The 23,249-nt window shown below is 53.8% G+C and overlaps 9 protein-coding genes across 9 annotated transcripts; 4 read left to right on the top strand and 5 right to left on the bottom strand.

Moving 5' to 3' along the window:
• Positions 1-131: 131 nt before the first annotated feature.
• J4E84_008895 (uncharacterized protein) lies at positions 132-1,981 on the bottom strand (the record flags this gene model as incomplete). The annotated part of the gene is made up of 2 exons (XM_049391462.1): positions 132-977; positions 1,034-1,981. 2 exons carry the CDS (start codon positions 1,979-1,981, stop codon positions 132-134), a joined length of 1,794 nt encoding a protein of 597 aa, XP_049240866.1.
• A 2,596-nt stretch (positions 1,982-4,577) lies between these two features.
• J4E84_008894 (uncharacterized protein) lies at positions 4,578-6,611 on the bottom strand (the record flags this gene model as incomplete). The annotated part of the gene is made up of 1 exon (XM_049391461.1): positions 4,578-6,611. The coding sequence occupies one exon, from the start codon at positions 6,609-6,611 to the stop codon at positions 4,578-4,580; it is 2,034 nt and encodes a 677-aa protein (XP_049240865.1).
• A 1,211-nt stretch (positions 6,612-7,822) lies between these two features.
• J4E84_008893 (uncharacterized protein) lies at positions 7,823-10,873 on the top strand (the record flags this gene model as incomplete). The annotated part of the gene is made up of 4 exons (XM_049391460.1): positions 7,823-7,965; positions 8,013-8,364; positions 8,412-8,658; positions 8,706-10,873. The coding sequence occupies 4 exons, from the start codon at positions 7,823-7,825 to the stop codon at positions 10,871-10,873; spliced, it is 2,910 nt and encodes a 969-aa protein (XP_049240864.1).
• A 244-nt stretch (positions 10,874-11,117) lies between these two features.
• On the bottom strand, positions 11,118-12,554 carry OLA1 (Obg-like ATPase; the record flags this gene model as incomplete). Its single annotated transcript, XM_049391459.1, has 3 exons — positions 11,118-11,666; positions 11,862-12,419; positions 12,480-12,554. The coding sequence occupies 3 exons, from the start codon at positions 12,552-12,554 to the stop codon at positions 11,118-11,120; spliced, it is 1,182 nt and encodes a 393-aa protein (XP_049240863.1).
• A 610-nt stretch (positions 12,555-13,164) lies between these two features.
• Positions 13,165-14,023, top strand: J4E84_008891 (uncharacterized protein; the record flags this gene model as incomplete). The annotated part of the gene is made up of 2 exons (XM_049391458.1): positions 13,165-13,503; positions 13,550-14,023. 2 exons carry the CDS (start codon positions 13,165-13,167, stop codon positions 14,021-14,023), a joined length of 813 nt encoding a protein of 270 aa, XP_049240862.1.
• A 154-nt stretch (positions 14,024-14,177) lies between these two features.
• Positions 14,178-14,834, bottom strand: J4E84_008890 (uncharacterized protein; the record flags this gene model as incomplete). Its single annotated transcript, XM_049391457.1, has 1 exon — positions 14,178-14,834. The coding sequence occupies one exon, from the start codon at positions 14,832-14,834 to the stop codon at positions 14,178-14,180; it is 657 nt and encodes a 218-aa protein (XP_049240861.1).
• A 207-nt stretch (positions 14,835-15,041) lies between these two features.
• J4E84_008889 (uncharacterized protein) lies at positions 15,042-16,747 on the top strand (the record flags this gene model as incomplete). Its single annotated transcript, XM_049391456.1, has 2 exons — positions 15,042-16,024; positions 16,072-16,747. 2 exons carry the CDS (start codon positions 15,042-15,044, stop codon positions 16,745-16,747), a joined length of 1,659 nt encoding a protein of 552 aa, XP_049240860.1.
• A 1,035-nt stretch (positions 16,748-17,782) lies between these two features.
• Positions 17,783-18,636, top strand: J4E84_008888 (uncharacterized protein; the record flags this gene model as incomplete). The annotated part of the gene is made up of 2 exons (XM_049391455.1): positions 17,783-17,822; positions 17,843-18,636. The coding sequence occupies 2 exons, from the start codon at positions 17,783-17,785 to the stop codon at positions 18,634-18,636; spliced, it is 834 nt and encodes a 277-aa protein (XP_049240859.1).
• Positions 18,637-19,942: 1,306 nt separating this feature from the next.
• Positions 19,943-22,420, bottom strand: J4E84_008887 (uncharacterized protein; the record flags this gene model as incomplete). Its single annotated transcript, XM_049391454.1, has 1 exon — positions 19,943-22,420. One exon carries the CDS (start codon positions 22,418-22,420, stop codon positions 19,943-19,945), a length of 2,478 nt encoding a protein of 825 aa, XP_049240858.1.
• Between the last annotated feature and the right edge of the window lie 829 nt (positions 22,421-23,249).

Here is a 23,249-nt window from a genome sequence, read left to right as displayed (position 1 = left end):
CACCCGTTTACATGTTCTCTGGCGTGGAATTAACGGTTGAACGTTGGTTGTGTCGTGTCGTGTCAAGTTCTTTTTTACAGGTATAATGATACATACCACACTCACATTCCGTTCACACACATTCCAAACCCCTACTTCCCACCGCCCGTCAAACTCTCCTTAACGTCCTTAACAACCGCCCCAACATCCACCGTCTTCCCATCCACGCCCGCCCTCTCCTGAACCCCCTTCTCAACAACGCCACCCTCTCTATCCACAAATCGCGGCCTATCCTTCCACCCATTCGCATGCATATACCCCGCCGTCACAAACCCAACAAACATGCCACCATAATGACTAGCATGGTCCGCAGTCGACGTACCCTTCTTGAATGATTGGAATATCTCAAGCACGATGAAAGCACCCAACAGCATCTTAGGCCAAAACGCCACCTCCTGCTCTTTTACAAAAGGGATTTTCAGCTTCTCTTGATCGGTGAGGAGGCAGTAGAGGACGGAGATACCCCAGATAGCTGCGGAAGCACCGACGGAGTGAGCAGTAATGTTTCCGCGGCCGAGATTAGCCCAGTAGAGGGAGAACAATGTACCCACGGCACCAGCGGAGATGTATGTGCCCATAAAGGTGCCGCGGCCAACGAGATCGCAGCACGCGGGACCGACGAGACATAGCATCATCATGTTGGCGAGGAGATGCTCGTACTGCACGTGGCTGAAGACGTTGAGCACGCTTTGGACGGCGCGTGGGTAGCCGGGGACGTGCATGAAGTAGCGGGTTAGGATGGGCCAGAGGGGCATCACGCGCCATGCTACTGCTATACCGACGTTTATGGCCAGCAGCGCGCCGATGGTGGCGGTTGTGGGGCTGAGGTCGGGGAGGAGGCGGTAGGAGGGTGAGGGCGGGAGGTAGTAGTGGGCGAAACCGTAGCAGATTAGGACTGTGAGGAAGACGAAGGCGGACATGGGGTAGAGACGTTGCGCCTGGGATGGTGTTAGTGATCGTGTCGATTTGAGAAGAGAGGGGAGATGGTGCTTACAAGCGTTGTTTGTGCGAGTAACTCTTCTTCTGTCTTCGCATCCGTTATTTGAGCAGCCTTGCTGTATTTCTCCATTTCCTCTTTCCGTCGACTGACTTGTTCGCGGCCGAAGACGTCGACGTAGGCTGTTTGACCGGGCTTCATGAGCTGCGTACCAGTTGGTGTACGCACGTACTCTCCAGTTGCCAGTTTCTCCTCCATCTCCCTCTCCTGTTGCTCCTTCTCTTCTGCTTTCCGTGTAATCTCCTCTAATCGTTGTCTCCTCTTTTCCTCGATGTTCAGCTCAAACTGACTCTTGCCTGCATGCAGTATGCCAATCTTCCGATTGTCCTCTTCTTGTTGTATCCTCTCTGCCTCTTCCTTCTCCATTTGTTCTCGGAAAGCGCGGGCGGGGTCTTTGTATTTGGACTCGGTTTCTGGGTCGGCCAGCCACAGCTCGTAGGCTATACGGTTTGCCTCCTTCTCTGCCCATTCCTCCGCCGCACGCGCCTCATCTATTGGGTATTTCTCTCGCAACCACTCCAAGCCCTTCAATGCTGTGTCTCTGCTCACGTGTGTGTATTGTTTCCCCAGATTGTCAACACCGTAGTCGGCAAGCGAGCCTGCTGTCCGCCGGTGGTGTAATATCCGCAGAACATTATTACCATCGTGGCCCGATAGCTTTCGCCCAAATATCCGATGTATCGTTGGTTCATTGACTGGCCCTTCGGGTAGAGGACCTATCCTGACTGTGCGCTTGCGTGATTGGGGGATGCTCGGGTTCTGCGGGGTGTCTATAACTCTTGCTCGATAGCGGGGCGTGGAGACGAAGGCACGACATTGCGGTCGCGAGGATCGATGTCGCTGTATGAGGGCTAATAAAGGCGACTTGAGGGTTGGCTCTGATAACGGTTGTGCAGTGCAGAGTCGCCGCGCGAGCGATGCGCATGTTGGTCGGAGGAGGGACATTGTTAGATGCGCCGGCCCACCACAATTGTCGCACTCAGGATTGGCGCTGAAGAGCGGCTATCGTCGAATTGTCTTGTTGACAGCCGTATTTGCTGAGGCCGAGCAATGCATGGTACGCACGTCGTGGGCTATGGTATGCCAAATGCATGATGCGCATCGCCAAAATGTTCCGTCGGCATCTCGGAGATGCACAGACGCTCCCCGTTCATCACTCGCACATGGCACTCACGAGCCAACAGGTGGGGTACAAGTCCGAACAAGATCTTGGACATCAAGTGTACAAGTTTGTGACATTGTATCGAATCGGTCTTTCATCAACTCTCCCCCATCGCTTTCATCTTCGCCAACACTCCCATGTTCATCCCCACGATCAGCTTGACCAACCCCCAATCCCCATTTTCTCCCACATTATCCATCACAACAACACCCGTACTTCCATCACCGCTTTTCGCCCTCCTCACTATACCCTCAGCGTTCTCATCTGCGACCTCCGGGTGGCGAGGCGTCGTGTTTGGAGCTTCCAAGTGATGCCCCTCACAAAGCCACTCCTCCATGCCCCTATTGACAATCTTGGCGATCGCTCCAGGCCAGCAAGATTTCTTCCAGAAATTACTACCAGAGAGAAAGTTCAGGTATAGAGGACCTGGTGGTACCGGGTTCGTGACATCGGTTGTTATACCAGGGATGGGGTGAACCGCAGCGGCGGAACGCACGAGATGGTCGTTGCAATGCTGAATCTTCGTCGGTATGATATCCGGTATTAGAACCTCGCAGAAGTCTTGAAGACAGAATGTCGGCGCGGAAGAGTGCGACGGGAAGACGGCGTGGGTTGCGTTGTGCGGCCAGGCTGTTGCGTCTAGTCCGCCATTCTTGCAATCTGAACTCGAAGATGAAGCCACAGTCCGGGCTACATTGTACCGCCGTACCAGAACCAGCTTACTCCTTACAGCTCCCAAGTACGGTATCGCGTTCTCCGTGTACCAATGGCGCGCATTGGGGGTGATGTAGTGCTCCTCTAGGATGCGGGCAAGATGTTCGTCCGTCGCGCTTCCCACACCTTCTCGCTTCAGACTCACCAATACCGTCTCGCTGGGGTTTGCTAAGAGGAAGTCATAGCATGTCCTTAGGATAGGCTCAAGGTACTTCGGTCCTGTCAGACTCACAGGGAATGCGCCGTGGACTAGGTAAAGGTCTTTCTTTGATGCATCCGTCGCGTGTGTTGGCTGTACACGTATATCCAGAAACCTGATCCCATTTTCTAGCTGCGCCTTCACATCGTGGACCTGACATCGAACAGATGGGAGGGCTCGATAGTGCGTATGTGCGTTGTGCGATCCGGGGATGCTTATAGCTGATAGAGGTAGATCATCTGGTAATGAGCCCATCCATGAAGAGTAGTTTGGAAGGTGGTTGACATGGATCGAGAGATGGGGAACTGGTTTCGATGGGTGAAAGAGAGCTTTGTAGGTTGTTGAAAAATCTGCGGACAGTGGGGTGAACGACTGGGTTGACTTTTGAGTATATGACGGGTGCGTATCAATGCGATGGCGTTCACCATTGGATGTCTGGATGGTGAGACGTAGGGTTGGATTTGATAGTGTATATGCGTTGGACTGCTTCGAGTTTGCAAATGTCAAAGTATACGACTCGAACGGCTGCAGGACAGTTTCAAGATCTTGATCATTGAAGCTTTGTGCATGGCTGCTGAGTTCAGGTGAAGTGGGTGCCGCGGATGGGGTGCTTTGGGCACCGAGGAAGTACCCGCTTGCTTTGGACTGGAGCGTATTTGGATCCTCAAATCGCTCAACACGCTGGATCGAGAGGGTGGTAGGCGTCAAATTTCGTACGGTTAGTGGTGAAGCCATGACCGATAGTCTTGGTTCTTTGTTACTGCAATGTCCTGCAAGGGTAAGATTTGAGATCTCTCAAGACACGTCAGCGCGTAGAGATGTTGATAAGCTTGAGGTGCCGACCGAAGCTATTCCAATTGAATGGGCTTGTTGCAGGACTGATGACTGCGGAACGATAACGTCTCGAACAAAGGGTAAACCTTTGTCTCGCCAGGGTGCAGATGCTTGAACAATGAAAGGTTGAGAAATGCTCGTCAGCCAACGTGCACAGGCCGAATCAAGCGCCAAGGCGCCAGTCTTAAGAAGGCGCGCAAGGGAGGCGCAATTCTAGGGCACAGAAGATTATTTGCAGTTGTAGAGAAGAAAGTTGCAGTCATACGCCGGGAGTTCGTTCAAGTCACAGAGCGCAGAATCAACACCTTGTCTCAACACCTCATAGCAGTAAATATCTCGCATTTGTCACGAATATCAACAGAGGCCTAAGCCTTCACTTATCATCGGAACTACTACACTACACTGAATAAGGACGCCAAAGCGTCCGATCTGCCTCTACCAGGAGTTCATCTGGGTATCATGCAGCCAAAAGGTAAGATATGCATGTCCAACAATGAGAAAAGTAATGGTACAACTGACACCTCAACTGTACACTTGTGAAACCGCAAACGCCTCTCATGCAATGCACCGCGCAGATAGATACGGCGTCTGTCTGGAAAAGAAAGCCCGCCAACGCCGAGAAATGCACTTCGCTAGCACAGAAGGTGATTCATGTTTTTGGGCACCGGGCCGGTTGGGCTCTCGATGATGTGCCGCTGTGCGCTGCCCGAGGATGAAGGACGAGAATCGCTCGTAGACGACGTCGCATGCGCGTATGCCATCTCCTCCTGAATTTGAGCACTGGGTGTACGGTCCTTTGTAGGTGTGAAGCTTTCAATTGGTGGTCGCTTCGGTGAGTGGTTGTTGCGGCTATCTGCACTCGAAACAGGCTGGAACACAAAGTCTGACTTTATCTTGGTTAGTCTTGCTGGCTTCCTAGGGGTCGATGGAATCCGTCGCTTCTCGATGTGAATCGTGTCACTGGCATTCTCTTTCGGATTGAGCCGAGTCTGCTCGTTGAACTTTGACTCGATAATGGTAAGGGCCGGATCGGATGCTTTGGCCAGAGGCTTGCTTGTAGGTTTGGCGCCGCCCTTGGTAGCCTTGAAGACATTGTTGATAGCGGGAGCCTCTTTCTTAGGCTCCTTCTTGCCCGCCTTGCTCTTGCTCGCTGCTGTTGCCTTCTTTGGCTGTGCTTTCGGCTTCTTTGCGGGTGCTTTGGTTGCGGGCTTGCCGAACAGATCCATCTGCCCGTCTGCCTTCGCGTCTGCCTTCCTCTTTGTGCCTTTCTTGGATGGTGTGTCTGGTTCAGCTTTGTTAAACGATAGTGGTAATATGCGGGGGCTTTGTCCAGGTGTGAGCTGGCCTGCATTGCGTAGGACACCAGGTTTTCGAGGAGTTCCGATAATGACCTCTGCTCTTTGCTTCTCCCTGACTTTGTTGAGATCCTCTTCTGTGACTGTCTTATAGTCCATGGGATCGTCCCATCGTCGCATGTTGGCATGGCGCGCGACTTCATCGCAAGGACCTTTGACTACCAGGTCCCACTTGTCCTCGAGATCTTTACCCATCGGCTCCGGGTCGTTGTTTAGCCAGACCGTGACTCCATCCTTCCGGTCGCGAACGATGTTGCACATCTCGCGGGCGATGCGCCGCACACCGGGGACCTTCAACGTGGTGCCAGCCACGATGACAGCATCTGGCCTCATGCGCATGTCATAGGATGCACAAGAGCCGATCGACTCATCATCAGGATTATGTTCGTTGTAGAGGACCATACGAGGACGCAGGCGGCCAATGCCGTGGCTGCGCTTGTCTGCGACTTGGCGGATCTCGTCGTTTTCCACACAGCTTGGGCAGGGTGGTGGGCTAGGCCCGTTGAACTGCTCGGCGTCGAAAGGCTCCACCTTCTGACACTTGGAGCACACCATGTAATCCAGACCACCGTGTACTTGGACAGTCTTGGGCCACGGTCCTTTCTTCGGCAAAGGCACCGTTGTGCTCAGAGGGGGTAGTGAAGTATCTATGCCGTCGACGTTCTGGGTGTAGAGCCGCATGAGGCGCCCTTCTTGGGCTAGGGTTGCGAGAAGATGGTGGAAGGCGGTGGGCTGCGCAGATTTCGTGTGCTGGGACAGCGTGCGCACCATGTCGTGGAATGTCGACGTGGACGTGTCATCCTGGTAAACAGACGCGTCGAAGAGGTCCTTGCCAGAGGACTTGAGCTTGTGCTCCTTTTTGAGCGTGTTGAAGAGGCCAGTAGCTGATCGGAAATCGGGAATGCCAGCCGAAACCGAAATGCCTGCACCTGCTATAACCACAATCTTGCGCTTCTTGTGCAAAACGCTCAGCAAGCGCTGCAGCTGTGGTAGCTCGTCTTGTTCGACGTCGGACCTCGAGAGGTCAAGGTATTCTGCCGTGCGCTCCTTGGGCTCTGCCGTCTTCCTCCTCTTTACTGGACGCGGGTTGTCGTCGTTGCTGGATGGGGGAGAAGGCATGTCTTCGGGCGCGGGTGACGTCTTGGCGGAGGAGCGTCGCGAGGAGGATGGGGACATGTATGCGCGACGTTGAGCGAAGGATTTGTTAAGCTCAGTTGGTGGAGTGGGCGACCGAGAAAGAATAGAGAGATCTGAATCCGAAATCTCGGTCAAGGGCGAGCTGGGCTCGTTGTTTAGCGCGTTGTAAGCCATGGTGAAGGAGCGCCGTAGGGATTGTGGGGTGGACAGCAACAGGCAGTGACAGCCGTGTGTCGCGAGGGAGGTTCAATGTCGAACGCAAGGCGCCTGACGGCTTTCAGGGACCCGGCGCGTCTAGTACCACTAGATTCTTTGTAGCTTGAACAAGACGGTGGAATTCCGCATTAATTTCTGGGTATTTGTTCGAGATATGCCGCGTACGGAGAGTGTGTGGAGATCGTGATTGTGCGGAGGGCGTAGGTTGGGGGCTGTCGGTCGTCGCTGCCGTGCTGCCGCTGCTGCCGTTTTGGTCCCCTTCGAGAACCGTCAGATCGGGAAGGTACGCTAGATCATTGTGACGCTTCGTGAAGGTGCGATAAAGAAAGGGCAGGCAGGCGCGCGTCTGGAATAGACGCGTTTGTGGGCGGTGGTGAAGGGGGGAGGGAAGGGTGCAGAGGTTGGCGGTGGATGCGATGACGGGCGAACGCTGGTTGACCTGGACAACCATGGGCGCCGGGTAGGTCTGCCAAGAACAGAACCTAAACACTCGACCTGTTTACGTTTGCGGCATGTCTGTGCTGCGCCGAACATGGCACTATCTGAACGACAGCATCATTAAAGTAGTAGGCGTGGAAGAAGCATGTTAAGCCGCGCACATAGGGTACGACAGCGAGCTCTGAAGCAAGTCTTCGTTCGTCATGCTTCCAACTGGACGGCACGATGCCATGTTCTTCGTGACAGCCACAGCGCATGCAACCCCTCCCAGGTTCATAGAGATCGGCGCAATGCGCTTATTTGACCGTCGCAATTCCGGGGTCGCATAAGCATCCTGAGCTTATTGCACCATACTTTGAGCTCTTGCGATAACCTTCATCAGCATTCAGAGAAGGATGACTGCCCGGGATGACGATTGTGCGCGAAGCTCTCACGAACAGCACACCAGATGGAACCGCGCTAGTCATCGTTAGCTGCATCGCTTACTGCCGCAACTGATCCCAGACAACCGGGGCGCAGCCTCATCAACCCTCGACCCTCTCCACGTCCGTCTCTGTCTTGAATTTCGTGCCTCATTTCCTTGTATTCTCTGTGATACCCGACGATTCGCTCGTCATCTGTTCGTGTTTGTCTCGTGCGACTTTCTTGGCGGGGTTGTTTCCCACCTCTTGATTTCTCGACTGATCTCACCTCTCAGCCGACCTGTCGCCGAGCGCAGCTATCTCACCACAATGGACGGCGCAAGTTATAACATGGATGTGGATGATCTCTTCGGAGACTCAGAACATGTCAACATACAGTCTATCAACACGACACCGCCAGTGAAAGGGCTCGATGGGCGCATCGACGAGCTAGCGTCTAGCGGCTGTTGCCAGTAAGTGAGTCTTGGGCAAATCTGCCAGCTTCACTAACAGGTAATAGGAAGATATCATGGTCCAAGAATGGCTGTGTTGCGTACATAAGTCCAGATGGCTACTCTGTCCACCTGAAGATCTTTTCGCGAGATCCTGAATCTGGCAAATGGGATCTCGGAAAGAACGTCCCTCTCGATTTTCCACAGGGCCGCGAGATCTTTCGTTTGACCCATCTCTCATGGAGTCACCTAGGTAACGATCTCGCTGTCATGGACGAAGCGGGCCGGGTGATGGTCTTCTCATGCGCCATGGCGTTGGACCGCATGCATTTCACCAGAGCGGAAGTAGCTCATCCAGAGTCCGAAGTAGATGGCGTGGTAGGCATGCATTGGCTTGCGATCCTACCATACGCGCAAAAGGTAAGGTCTTTCGGATATTCGTAATCCTGTTTCTAATTTTCATCTAGAATCTCATTGCTTGGTCGGCTTCGCAAGAAAAAGGCAAATGGAAGTGGAATATCAAACAGCACATGTTCAACAATGCGCACCATCCTGTAGAAGGCAAAGCATGCTTCATATATCTGAAGAGACATGGCGAGCTCAAGCTTCGCTTCCAGCAGATTGACAACAGTTGGCAAGAAGTCTCCGCTCAATTAGGGCCTATGATCTCAACGAAGGAGTCCTTCACACACGCAGCCTTTACGTCGAACAATGGTACGGTCTTCTGTACGCTTTGATGCTATTAAACTAACATCTTCTAGATAACACCCTCCTACTGGCTGCCTACGACGTCAAGAGGCGGTTGCATCTATATCGCATTGAGACAATCTGGAATGTACCAACCGACAAGCGTAGCCAGAACGCCGGTCCATTCGAGAAGCCAACCATCCAAGTCTCATTGATCGCTTTGGAAGATGATTGCAACCCCGTTGAGCTTGCGAATGACGACCTGGGCGACGGCACAGCATCAAGAGATGCGGCTGCCGCTCAACTAACACATCTCAACTTCCTTCCCGTTACGCCCGAGCAGGATGACGGCTCGGTGCCCACCATTCAAGCCATATTTTGCAAGCCACCGAATCCGATCTCGTATGATCTGAACCCGCAAGAAACGCGGTACAGCATCATCGTCAAATGGCAGGTGCATCAAGAGCAACACAGTCAGCTCCATTCCAGCCTCGATCAGGTGACATCAAAGAAGAAGAGCGTAAGCTCGGTATCTGCACAGAACACGTTCCTTCTAAAGAGACAGCCTGACTTCTCATTGCATGCTGTCGTATTAGGGTTCTACCCGATATGGTACAGCATGCTTCTGGCATTCACGTACAGCGATGGGGCTATCGAGTTCAGGAAGCGATCGACCATGGAGATAGTCATGCCAGATGGAAATACTGACACTGTGAACTCGCTATTACAAGCTGGTTTCGTCTTCCAGCACGCCGAACCCTCGCTACACGTCGCCCTATCACCCAACCACTGCTTGGCGGTATGTATGCAACTGGATGGTAGCCCAAAGCTGCGCTCTATGGAGTACTCCCACGGCACCCTCTCATCAGACGATGATGATCCTCGCCATGCCGCCGCTCTCGCAGCACTCATCTTACAGTCTTCGTCTGCAGCAAACCAATACTACTCCAGCGACGACATCTTCGCTCTTGTCAGCTCCCTCAGCGATAAGCGTAAACACGACTTCATCAATCTACTCTTCGAAGGGCTCCAAGTCAACATCGACTGTGGCGTGGACGACACATCAAGCAATCACTTCCTTCTCCTCGGCCGCAGCCCCTTCTTCGTAAAGACGCTCTCGGCCATGAACATCCTCGGCCTCCAAGGCAACATCGACCGTTCTCTGAGCAGCAAGATGGCCTGGCAACTCATCAACATCAGATTTGTCACGCAAACCCTGACCACCATCGTCCGCCTCCACGGCGACCCATCGAAGAGCAACCTCCGACCCGAAGCCGTCCCCCAAATGATCGGAACCTGCAGATGGACAATGCACTTCATGGCCTACATCCTAGATGATCTCTTCGCCCTCGGCCGCGCCCTATCCGACATACCCCCAGCAGACCTCACGCGTCCCGTCCTTGAGGCCAAAATCCGTGAGCTCAACAAACCCGCGCTCCTCCTCATCCTGTCCGCCTTCCCCCGCGCCATGATGAAACTCTGGTTCCAACCTATTGCGTGGCTCTCGCGCAGCGCGGCAGCCTACGTCACGCTGCCCAATTCCGCAGCCGGGAACCCCAATGCACCGCCGCAAACACCTGAAGCGAAGAAACTATACGCTCCTCTTTATGCTGCTATAACTGAACTCCCGTTTGATTACCGCTACTACGAACAGCTGCTCAGCGAGACGCAGAGCCACGTCCGCGGCACATACAAGCAGCGCAATCTAACCGACATGCAACGCAACAGCATTGAGCGCGAGCTTCTCCTCGGAAAAATCCCAGATATCCTCTTTCCAGTGGCGAAACGCCTTGTAACGGATTACCTCTGGAAAAGCACGACGCAGCAAGTTTGTCTCGCGGATAAGCTCGACATGGGTAGACTCATGTTCTTCGATACCACATGGTTAGGCTTCACGGACTCAAAGCGCGCAAGGTATTGGCACGATACGCATGTGGTGGATGTGTGTCAGAAGATGATTATTCGGGGCACAGGCACGTGGACGCATCCTGTGGGGTCGGCGACGGGTGGAGGGAATCGCAGCAGGAGTGATAGTATTCAGAGTGCGGGGGCGAATGGAGAGGGCAGGAGGAAGAAGAATTTACTCAAGCAGTGTACGAGGTGTGGTGCTTGTATGGAGGATGTTGTGCCAGGGTTGCCGGGGTATACGCCTGCGCATTCTCAGTACTTGCTGGGCTTGAGTAAGCACTGTGTTTGCGGGAATAGCTGGATGCTTGTCGAGACGAAGGGAAAGGCGAAGTAGGTAGACTGGCAGAGGGGTAGGAAGGAGCTGAGTGAAGGCTTCTACTGAATAGTCTTCCAGCTTTGCGTAACATGTTAGAATGAAGAGTAGTCACATATCACAGCATGGGGAAGAGTTGATTTGTTCGTGGTCATGTTTATTCTCATTCATTCAGGGCAGTCTAGCTGCTTTTCATATAGCTCATCACAAGACGCGCATGTAGATCATAAACACATACACACATAACCAAGACTCGTCAAGCTGTCTATGCCTTCGCGGCACCAGCCTTGATGAGGAGGATATCACCATCCTCGACAACGTAGTCCTTGCCCTTGGTCATGATCTTGCCCTTTGCCTTGCAAGTGGCTTCATCACCCTCTTCCCTCAGTGTCGCGTAGTTGTACACGATTGCCTGGATGAAGGTCTTCTCGAAGTCACCGTGAATGACACCAGCAGCTTGTGGCGCCTTGGTGCCAGTCCTTATTGTCCATTGTCGGACTTCGTCGGTACCGGTTGTGAAGAAACTACCAAGTTGGAGGGCCTTGCGCATGACCTGGATGGCCTTGGGCAGCGCCGACTTGGTACCAAGGTTCTTGAGCTCTTCGGCGGCCTCCTCGTCAGACATGACGGCGATGCGCTCCTCGAGCTGTACGGAGATGGGGATGATTGGGTCACCCGGGGCGTTGGTCTTGACCCATTCGGCGATCTTGGGGAGATGCTTGTTCTTCTGGCGGATGTAGTCTTTCTCGCTCAGGTTGACAAGAGTGACGACGGGCTTGGCGGAGAGGAGGAAGAGAGGGTTGATGTGCTCGACCTAGCAAACTGTTAGTACGAGCTTGCGAAAGGTATGCCATGTAGGTAACGAGGTTGGGGTGTTGTTAATCAGAGAAGGACTTCACTTCAGAATAGCCCAGCGTTAATGGGCCATCAGAGAGCTGGGATTATAGAGCAATCGCTCTTTGTCATCTTGTAACAGGGTGTGCAGGGAAAGAAAGTGAGATGTACATACCTCCTTGGGCGACCAGTTGCCCTTCCGGACATCCTTGCCGTCCTTGAGCATCTCGAGGACCTTCTCAACTGTGGCTTGCTCCTCCTTGAGCTTCTTCATCTCCAGACTCTGACCGCCTCTCCTTGTCTCCTTGACAAGCGCAGCGTGTGCCTTCTCGGTGAACTCAATGTCCTTCAGGCGCAGCTCCTCGGCGATGATGTCCAAGTCACGTATGGGGTCGACATCACCCTCAACGTGGATGATCTCGGCATCGTCGAAGCATCGGACGACCTGGAAGATGGCATCGACGGCGCGGATGTGCGACAAGAAGGCGTTACCGAGACCAGCACCAGTGGAAGCACCGCGCGTGAGACCAGCGATATCGTAGATGGTCAAGTGGGCAGGTACGACCGACTTGGGCTTGTAGTGCTCCACTAGCCAGTCGAAGCGCTCATCTGGGACAATGACGCGCGACTCTTCTGGGTCGATGGTGGCATATGGGAAGTTGGCGGGGTTACCAAGAGAGCACTTGGTGATGGCTTGGAAGAGCGTCGACTTGCCGACGTTCGCTAGGCCAACCTGGCAATCACTGTTAATGTGAGAACGCGACAAGACAAGCTAGGGAGGGCTCTCACTCACGATACCAGTCTTCAGGTTGTTTCCCGGCCTGCCGAGCGGGAGCTTCTCCTCCTTGACTTGCTTCTTGGGAGGCATCTTTTTCTTCTTGGGCGCGGACGCGTAGGTGCGAGCTGCAGTGAAGGAAAGGAAAAATTTGGTGGGGGAAGATGAAGAGTGCAAAGAGGCTGGGAAAAAGCAGGCAGTGCTTGCTGCCGGGTTGTAAAAAGTGGGTATCAGAGAAGAGAAAGAAAAGGTAAGAGGCCTGGTGGGGGGCGTGATGAAATAGAGGGGTGGGAGAGCTACCTAGCAGCCGCTCTCCTGCGTTTCCTGGGTTAATTGACGGTGCAGCGAGTCCAATCGAATTTTCTTAAGTTTATGTGGCTAGGGCGGTGTCCGTGCAGCGCTTGCTCGAAGCAGCAAGCGCCGAAGCCGCGTCTCCAGCTCTCGAGAGCGCCAAACCGGCGGTCATGGCTACAGCGACCTCCATCTCCATCCTCTCCCCCACACCTGTCCCTCCGCATATTACTCCCAGGGCTGGCCCCGTTCACTGACCTCCGCCCTGCCGTCATTGTACCACTACCTCGTACCACTCATCGTCCCTTAACAGCGTCCATGATACCCCACCCTTCTTATTCGGTACCGACGTAGAGACCTACCCCAATACATACCACACTCGATTGTACATACATTACTACAACCATAGACAATGTCATCCTCTACCCGTCCCAAACCGTCGCGCAAAAGTTCCAGCCAACATAGGACCACGCTGTCGCTGCAGAGAACCGAAGTCTCCATACACGTATATGACCTGTTACCGCCCGGCAAGGTCGCAACCGTACTCTGGGCAATCGGCAGCTCGCTCCTTCACACAGGTGTTGTTATTGGCGACAGGGAATATGCATATGGCGGACATGACCGGCGAGACTTGACAGGCGTGTACTGGACAAAGCCTGGGCAAGAACCCCCGGGTGGCACGTTCAAGCAGGCGATCTTACATGGCTTCTCTTTCCGACCTGAAGAAGAACTAGAGGCTATCATACAAGAGGTATGTCAGGACATTTGTGTTCGGGAAACTAGCTAACATGTTACAGGCCTCACACGAGTTCCAAGGAACATCGTACAACCTCCTCACGAAGAACTGCAACCACTTCACGTCCTACCTCTGCGAGAGGCTCACGGGTCGCCCAGCTCCAAGCTATCTGAACCGTGCCGCTAGCATCGGCGTCGCTCTACCATGCGTTGTACCACGGGAATGGATAGCGCCACCGGATTATGATACTGCTGATGGAGAGTTGCTTGACGAAGAGTTCGAAGACGAAGGAGCGTCGATGCTACGTCATGATCGAGAACGAGAACGCCATCGGACAACTGAGGAAGCAAGGGGCTGGGAAAACGCGGGCTATTCTGCTGGAAGTAGTCGTGGTGATCAAGGAAGCGCAAGAGGGCCTATTAGGTATGAGGCTGGAAATCTTGCACCCAGGCTTGTCAACATCGCGGAAACGGATTCTAGTGGTCGGACTATTCCACCCGCTGAAAAGGCACCACTGCCGAAAAATCTGACATGACTCTTGAATTGGTCTGATATGCCCTGCCCACCATACACTGCTCTTGTGATACATGCCTCTGAGTGCTGAAAGCCGCTACCCATGACGCCGGTGAACCCCACTATCATCGTACACTTCATCTGCTTTTCGCTCCTACGTGCTCGACAAGCAGTCTCTAACCCAATCTCCTCGGCTTCTTGCTCCTTGTACCACCAAACTTCAACCTCGTCGAGTCGGCCAGCTTCACAATCAGCGGCCGTATCCTCTTTCCCTCAGCACCCAATATCGCCTTTGTGACTGCCTCCCTGCCTGCGCCAAACCCTCTGTATATCAACTCCAACTTCTGAATCTGCGGCAGCAAGCCCTTGTCCTGGATGCGGTTCATGAGGAAGGCGGCCAATTGATAGGCTGCATCGTATGTTCCGCGCCCCGCTTTCCTGAAGCCGATGTTTCCGCAAGATACCGAGATCAGTGGGTTTCGGTTTGGCTGTGTCAGACACAAGTGTGTGTTGTGCTTGGTGGCGTAAACGTGGAGTTTGTGTTTGTCGTCTTCGTCCCATTCGCGCGGCGCGAGGTTCTTGAAAGAAGCGTCGTTTGGGTTTTGGCCGGGTATGAAATTGTATGGATTGGGGGCTGCGCCACTGAAGTTCTCATCTACATTGCTGAGCAGCTGGTCGAGACTCTTCTCAGGCCTCTTGCGGAAGGAGGGAGGAGTTGCAGCGAGGACTCGTGTGCTGTGCGAAAACGGTCGCAGGGGTTGCGTGTGTCGACATGATGAGCGGATTGAGCATGTGAGGGATCGGAACGTCTGCAGAGTTGTGTTGCTGGCCATGTTGAAGGCGGTAGATGCCCCGATTGAGGTTCGGGGATGCAGCGATTTGCTAGAAAGTCGCAGAAGGTTGCGAGTCTGGCTTGGCATTCGGAAAAAGATGGCGATGCTTCTCACCCACCTTCGCCGCGCCTACCTTCCAACGCTCACTGCTTGGGCCGGTCCTATTTCAATTTAATACCCAGATCCAATTGCCTTCAAGTCCAGAGCATGAGGCCCCAAACAGCAAGCACATTTGCCGCCACTGCGCGATGGAGCATACAACCCGCCGCTGCTACGCCTGCAAGCGCATGCGGAAGAGCTGCAGCGTATAGACGGATATCAACACTACCAAGAACATCGCAAGTCTCCTCCACACGCACGTCACTACCTTCCACATCCACGCCCTCCTCCCAACGCTTCCTCCGCAGCGAATTCTTGCCCCAAGATGTCCTCTTCCGCACGTCATCCGCATACGCCCGCCACTTCTCTTCTCGGCCCGCCTTATACGAGCAAGCGCAAAAGCAAAAAGACGTAAAGGACCAAGAGCCTGACCCCACCAAATCAACAGCCTCCGAGGGTAGCACCTCAGAGCAGGCTGCAGGCGACCAGGCAAAGAAGGACGGCGAGGAAGCCAAGGAGAAGAAGGAAGGAGAGGAGGAAGCTGGTGAACAGAAGGAGGGCGAAGAGGGCCAGAAGAAAGAGAAGAAGGATGCTCCCCCACCTCCACCCCACGGCGACAAGACACCATGGCAGGTCTTCACCGAGACCTTGAAGCAAGAGTTCCAGGCCTCGAAGGACTGGAACGAGGGCACAAAGCAGTTGGGTGGTGCGCTCCACGACTTCCAGCAAAACCCAAACGTTCAGAAGGCCGGTCAGATCTCTGAGGCTGCCAAGACGAAGACCACGGAGGCATTGAAGGCGACGGCATCAGCTGTCGGTCACGGCGCGGCGTGGACATGGGACACTATGCCCGTCAAGGGTGTTCGTGCTGCTGCGAGGGTCACTGGTACCGGACTTGAATACGCAACTCGGCCAGTCCGACAGACCAAGGCCTTCCAAGCTGTGAAGGAAACAATCGACGATGGCAGCTCGTCAAGATACGGCGGTTGGGTCGAGAAGGAAGAGCGCAGGAAGAGGCGAGAGCTTCGCGAGCTCAACGAACTCCAGCGAACTGGCGGCAAGCCCCTGGGCCCAATGGAGGAAGATCCAAAGTAAGGAATCTCTCAGAAGGTCATGATCTTTGACTAACAACTAGCAGTGCTGGCACGAACGTCACCCTTCACAAGGACGCCAAGTACAAGGAAGTCTGGAGAGAATGGAAGGACAACTCCAAGCTCGCTCAAGGCTTCTTCAACATGAAGACAGTCTACAGGGAGTCCGACAACGCCATCATTGAAACCGCCCGCAGCATCTCCGACCGCATCACCGGCTTCTTCGCCGAGAACGAGACGGCCATGGTCATCAAGAGGTTCAGAGAGATGGACCCCAACTTCCAGATGGAGCCCTTCCTGACCGAGATGCGCGAATACATCCTCCCAGAAGTCCTGGACGCATATGTCAAGGGCGACATTGCCGTCCTGAAGGAGTGGCTATCAGCAGCGCAATACTCAGTATACGCAGCGCTGATGCAACAATACCAGGCCGCCGGCCTGAAGTCGGACGGAAAGATTGTCGACATCCGTGGTGTCGATGTCCTGAACGCGAAACTGCTGGAGCCAGGAGAGATCCCAGTCTTCATCCTCACCTGCAGAACCCAAGAAGTGCACGTCTACCGCAACGCCAAGTCTGGAGAACTGGCCTCCGGCATGGACGACAAGGTCCAGCAAGTCACATACGCCATTGGTGTCACCAGGATACCAGAAGACGTCAACAACCCCGAGACACGAGGATGGAGGTTGATCGAGCTGCAGAAGAGTGCCAGGGATTACTACTGAGCGAGTCACCACTAATCTCTTTTTTCTTCCCTCTGCGTTCCACCCTGTACGATTACGCTACCTTCTCACCGCACCTTGATGTTGGTGGTCATGTTCTTGCTGCATCTTTGGCGTCCAAAAAGACAGTTGTTGCTCTTTTTTTGTAGTCCTTGGCTGGCCTCTATATGGGGTTATTATGTTTCGTCACCTGGGTCATGGAAGTGGATAGACGGACGCCGTAGATGAGTATGGCGTTCTACATGACGCACTTCTCTACTCTGTATGTATAGTATGATGACTTGATGGATTGGTGGAGTGGAAATACCACGTGTAAAGCAAGTGGAACAAGTTTCCAAGGACAGAACTGGGATAATCGAATCTCAATTCACACATGATACATCGTCTCGAGCTGTTTGTATCGTGATGTACAGTTCCTGATGCAGACTGAGGTTTCCTAAATCGACAGCATACATAGGCGGGCATCGACGACAACCCGTTCAACTTAAAGGGGCACTTACGCCATAAGCTAATTCATCATCATCGGCCGAAGTACGTACCAAGAGATGCAAATACACACCATTCCAAAACCCATGAATAGTACACCATCTTGGCGACCATTGTCCCAAATTTCCCTCGCCCTTGCAGCCAACAACATCCCACCCTCTGAACCTCGGCACTTCCTATTCCGCAGAGCGTCCGAGCTCAGGGACCGAACGCGCGCATGCGCGGAACCTCCGATTGTACTACCAAAAACCGTGCTCACCGCCGACTTACCCTCTAGTCTAGGCCAGAAAAAAAGTCTCTGCCGCGAGATTCTAGGCGCTGACTACGTAAGTATGATATCCGCAAGGTCTGCCTTATCTGGGCATGTGGGTCGCAGCAGAGTGTTAGGTTTCGGGGCATACAGAGCATTGGCCCCGCTGCGCGAAGTCCGCCCGGGTTGTATAAAAGGACAGAGAGGGCCGGCTGGGGGTGGGTTGGAAGATAGGATACGGTTTGTTAGGTGGACGAGTAGTGTTTGTAAGTTTGTTCCAATTCCCGTCTATATTGACTTCCATGTCCTATCGCTATGGAAGACTCGAGAAAGAAGAATTTAGTAAACTAACACTTCCATAGCAGCAGAACAATCGCAAACCTCACAACACACATCACCACCACCGCCACCACCCAATTCCTCCTCCCAACCCCCCAAACGACCAATCTACATCCGCATCCCCATCGCCCTCGCTCTCACCCTCCTCACACTCACCAGCGGCTTCGTAATCGCCGGTTTCCCCGCCATGGCCTCCCTCCAAGACCTCGCGAACCCGCCCACCGACGCCGAGACCCTCGAACTCTTCACCCCCTCCACAGAAGCCATTGCCGAGATAGAACGAAGCATATTCGAGCATCCCCTCACAAAGTCGTTATTGGCGGATCCCAAATACATTGCTTCGCGGCCGCATCTCAAGATACCAGAGGGCCTTCGAGCGCAGAACCTGACGGGAGGTACACTCCTCGGCCCCGACAAAATCGCCGTGCCCCCAATCCAATTCAGCACAGCCGACGGCTCTGAATTCGTATCACTGCAATATCTCGGTGAAGCGCTGTGCGGCCACCCCGGTATCGTCCACGGCGGCCTGCTAGCCACACTCCTCGACGAAGGACTAGCACGATGCTGCTTCCCCGCGCTGCCGAATAAAGTAGGTGTGACGGCGAGTTTGAAGATCGATTACAAGGCGCCGTGTATGGCGGGGCAGATTGTGGTTCTACGGGCGGAAACAACGAAGGTGGAGGGCAGGAAGGCGTGGGTTAAGGGACGGTTGATGACGCTGGGGAGTGAGGAGAAAGAGGGTGTTGTGCTTACGGAGGCGGAGGCGCTGTTTATTGAGCCGAGGCAGGCGGCGCAGATGAAGAGGGTTGTTAATTAGAGGGGGTGTGTTTTGGAGGCGTTATATGAGCTGGGGAGCTTGGTGGTTTGTGGAGCGATAGACTTTTAGACTTTGGACATGGGAAGGAATTCGTGGAGGAGGGCGTGTGAGATCGCATCGATGAGATATCTCTCGTCTCTCGGGCGATATCTCAACGATGCGATCTCACACGCTCTTCTCTACGAATACTTGTTTTTGATGCTTGGTCAAGATGTAATGGTTAGGACATGGCAGCCAGTTTGCGTCTCGTGTACATGTGCATGTGAAGGTCCAGGGCGAACGATGTTGGATGGGCTTACTATGTAAGCTGACTGTACACTTGACCACTGGAACCAGACACCCCACTTAGTATATAGTATAAGCATCAACTCATTCCCTTCACAGATACAAACATCACAGACAGACGAAACAATTTGGTACGACACTCGCTTCTTTCATTAAAGTATTAACGTCCGATCCAATCCACCATTTCAGCCACAACGTCAACAATAGACGCGTCCCTCGCACCAGCGCCCCAGCACATCCAGGGTCAAGCCAGTCCAACATCCTTCTTTCCTCTCTCCCTCCCAACTTCCCCCACTCGACAAGCGAGCTACATACAACAATTCGGAGACCAAGACAGCGAAGAGAGATCTTTCCAACCATCTTGCACGACGACGCCATTTCAAAAAAGCAAAAAACATATCCAGACCCGTAGATCTGAGACAACAACAACAACCAGAACAACGACAACAATAACGACGATCATCAACAAGATACTGTGGGCATTTCCAAAGATAACATTTGGACACAGACCAAGTCGAAAAGTATGTTGTGTGGGAAAGAAAAAAGAGATATGAGGGAAACGAGGTTGGTGGGAAAAGAAAAGAGTGTATGAGAAAAGAAAGTGGTGGGTTGGGGTGTGGGGTAGGTAAGAGGTGGCGTTCTATTTACAACTGAGACTCCTTCGTTTCGAGAGGAGAGAGTGGAGGAGGAGGTAGGCGTTTGTGGGAAAGGTATGATGGGTTGACGCGCTGTGAGGAGGTTGGCGTCGGGTATCTGTAGCGACTGAATGCCAAAAGCTGACATCGGCTTTTCGCGGCTAGCGTTTGGTGAACAAGGGGGATTTGGAAAGAGACGCCCGGCGCTGATGAATGCTATGCTCGAGAAAGAAAGATCTGCTGTACAGGGTGGTGATGATGCGTTCGCTAAGTGATGCTGCTTTTCGAGAGAGAGGATGGAGGTGGTGTGTATGGTCGAGGTAGAGACGGGTGGGAGCATGGGCTCATTATAGGCGTGACAAGGCTAAGTTCAAAGTCGAGGGCTTTTATCTGCTTTGGCCTAGGTTTAGCCATGACATGTCGGATTGCTCCTTTCCGTTGCCTTGGTTGGGACCCGGGCCGGGGAAGAGGGTGGCTGAGCTCTCGTGCCCGACTTTGGGTGGTGGGTAGAAGGAGTTGAACTTGGGGCTTGGTAGCGCCGCCTGAGCATTGCCTCCTTGTGCACCACCGGGACCACCTGGGAACACGGTTGCTGTGCTCTCGCGATCTTGTGGGAGACCGAGACGTGGTGGTACGGGGTACATCGAGCTGAACTTGCTCTTGGGCATCTCCTCTGTTGGTGCGGGTGGTGCGTTGCCTGATGGGAACATGGTGAACGTGCTGTCGCGCATGTCAGGAACGGTGGATGGGTTGTCGCCTTGGCCGGGGTAGAAGGAGGAGAAGTTGCTCTTGGGGTAGAACGAGTCGGTGCCGTCGGGGTAATATGAGCTTGCACCATCGTATTTGTTAGAGTCAATGACCATGCTACCAGTGTACTGACTGCTCGTCCGTCGGTCGTCGCCCACTGGAGTCCAGCTTTCTACGGGGTGGCGTAGATAGTGATCACCGTCGTGACTGAGAGCAGATACTGTGCTGGCATTTGAGTTGGCGCGAGCAAGCTCTGCTTGCATGGGCTGGACACCATGTGGAATGACACTGTTGGGGGTTCCAAGCGTTGGACTTCCACTGGCGACTCGGCTTAGACGCTGCCCGTCGTTGAACTTGGGGATCTCTAATGGAGCGATATGTTGTGATGGACGCGAGCTGTACATGCGCGAGTTGGTGTATTGTGACTGGCTGGCCGTGCTTGTTCGGTCTGACGCAAAGGTAGAACGGTCAGCAGGTGGTGCGCTCGCCAGGTTTGTAGCTTCGTTGTTGGCGAAGTACCGACTCCAGCCTGAGCTACGTGCTCTTGGTGCAGGCTTGTTCCGACTAGAGTTCTGACGAACCATGGGCTCGACAGGCTCTGGCTTGAGGTCGAACTTGGCAAGCTCGTAAGGCTCGTTGTAGCCCTCAGAGTAGCCAAGCGGACTGCTCTTCTTCACAAGTCCTGCTGTGCTAGCATCGCTCGCAACATTCTTCTTGTGGCCGTTATTGCTACCGCGTCCTTGGATGATGGCAAGCGATGTAACAGAGTCGTTGTTGTGTTTTGGCTGGTAAGTCACGACAGCTCCACCTGCCTCCTTCATGAAAGCAGCGCCGCGGTCCGCAAAGCTCATGCGGTCGTTCTTCTCGATGTAACCTGGGTTCTGCTTGCTCTTGTTCTTCCTGTACTTGAGACAGAACAGAATGAGAATCAAGATAGCAGCGATGCCGAAAATCGTACCGAGTGTAGCGCCAAGTACAGTCAACATCTTTCCCTTGTTGCTAGGAGGGGCCGGTGGTGGGCCGACTGCTTCTGTGGTGCTGGCGCTGGGCGTCGCTGATACGGATGCAGTCGCGGTCGGTGTCGATGATGCGCTTGAAGATGATATCGAGTTCACTAAGATCTCTTGTCCAGAGAACAGCGCTGTCGCGTTCATCCATGCGTTCTCCTTTGCGTCGAAGACAGCAATGGGCTCATCGGGATTGCCACCACTTGCAACGGTGGTGCCATCCTCGCCTTGTGCTAACGAGTAACCGTTCCGTGTAACTGTCGGTGCGAGTGTGTCGTTGTACTTTGACCAGTCGTCGATGACTACTCGCTTCACCTTGTCCCCACCGGCAAGAGTTCCCGGGGCTGCGGGCGATCCGTCCTTGTTCACGAGGAGGATTCGTTCCACGGCGTTTGGTGTTACACTCATGTCGAACTTCTGCAGAGCGATCCTTCCGTCCTTGTTGGAGACTATTGAGCATTTGACAGCGTCGGCGTTCACGATCGGTTGTTCAAGGCTGACGCCGAGATCTTTCCACCCTGATGCTTCGCTGAACTTCCATACCGCAGTGTTGGTAGCGCCACCACCAACTAATATCGCAGAGTTGGCGTCCGAGTTCATCAGCATGGGCTTCACGGAGAGTGGCGCGCCGGACGGCGGCATACTTGATACCGAGTAGGGCTCGACAGTAGACATCAAAAAGGATTCCGACGATGGGCCGTTGTCCCCCTCTGTCTGCGACCCTGCGTAGACGAGAATCTTCTGCGAGTCTTGAAGGTAGACAGCGTCATGGTTGACGCGATTTTGTGTGTTCCAGCTCTCAGACCGTTGCCAGTCCCACTTCTTCTTGGAGAATGTGTAGTGCATCAGTCCGGGGTAGTTCCACGTCGAAGCGGTCTCGTTGACGCGTCCTCCAACAATGAACAGCTTAGCAGCTGCGGCATCCCCCTTGGGCACTGCCTTCACGCATTGCGCTCCGGTAAGCGATATGTCCATAGGCAGCGCCTTCCATTCTGCCCCCTCTTCAAGCTTTAGCGATTGGAATCCAGATGGCGAATATACGTAAAGCGTGTTCTCGTAGATGATTGAGCAGTGCTCACTCAGCGGGTATACGGGCTTTGGGAGAGCCATGGTGATGTGGATCGTGTGTTAGATCCGGTAAGAATAGCGAACGTGATGTGAGTTTATCCTCGACTTGAGACGTAAAGCAATAGACTGATTATAATTCCACTCGACTTCGCATGACTAGGTGTAAGGTCCAAGGATTATTAGTTGTCCGAAGATGGAGGTTGGTCGACCGCGCGTTGGGAAGGCGAATGCGACGACTGAAGGATACAATTGGCTCGTAAAGACAATCGTAATCGTCTATAGTGCGACAAAGCGTCAGTAGGGTCCAGCAAGTAATGGTCGTGTCGAACGTACTCGAATCCAAGACAGATGTCGAGACCGAGCGCGACAGTATGTTCGATCTGGCGAAGGACGACGATGGATTGATCCGACTAGTGCAAAGGGAGCGACGGGGCAACCCTCTCTCAAAGAGGCGAAGAGGTATACGAAGGGTAGGGCGAAATGAGAGGCAGCACAGCTCAGCGGTGTGCGGGAGTCGAGATGGAAAGCCGTCTAGGTGAGGCTGTTCAGGCACACGGAGGCTGAAGCTGGGGAGAGACAGGTGAGCCTGAGCGAGAGGGAGACGTCCAACCGGCCGCTGAGAGGGTCCGTTCGCGCTCACGGTCGTGCAAGGGCAGCCATCGGGTGGGCTTGGGCATCTCCCAAATGGCCTAAGCGGCGACGGCACGAGCGAGGGTGTGACCATGCACACGAAGAGTGTCAGGGGCAAATGGTGAGACAAACCAATGACGTCCCGCCGCTGTCGTCGTTATTCGCCAGTGCCCCTGGCCTTAACCAAGAGTATTTAGCGTTCATTTTAGCCAAGAGACATGCTTGCAGCGAGGAAACAGCC

The sequence above is a fragment of the Alternaria hordeiaustralica genome, assembly GCF_023758085.1.
Source record: "Alternaria hordeiaustralica strain BMP 2776 chromosome Unknown scaffold_24, whole genome shotgun sequence".
Lineage (NCBI taxonomy): Eukaryota > Fungi > Ascomycota > Dothideomycetes > Pleosporales > Pleosporaceae > Alternaria > Alternaria hordeiaustralica.
Note: the sequence above shows the minus strand (reverse complement) of the source record. Positions and strands in the feature narration are given on the sequence as shown.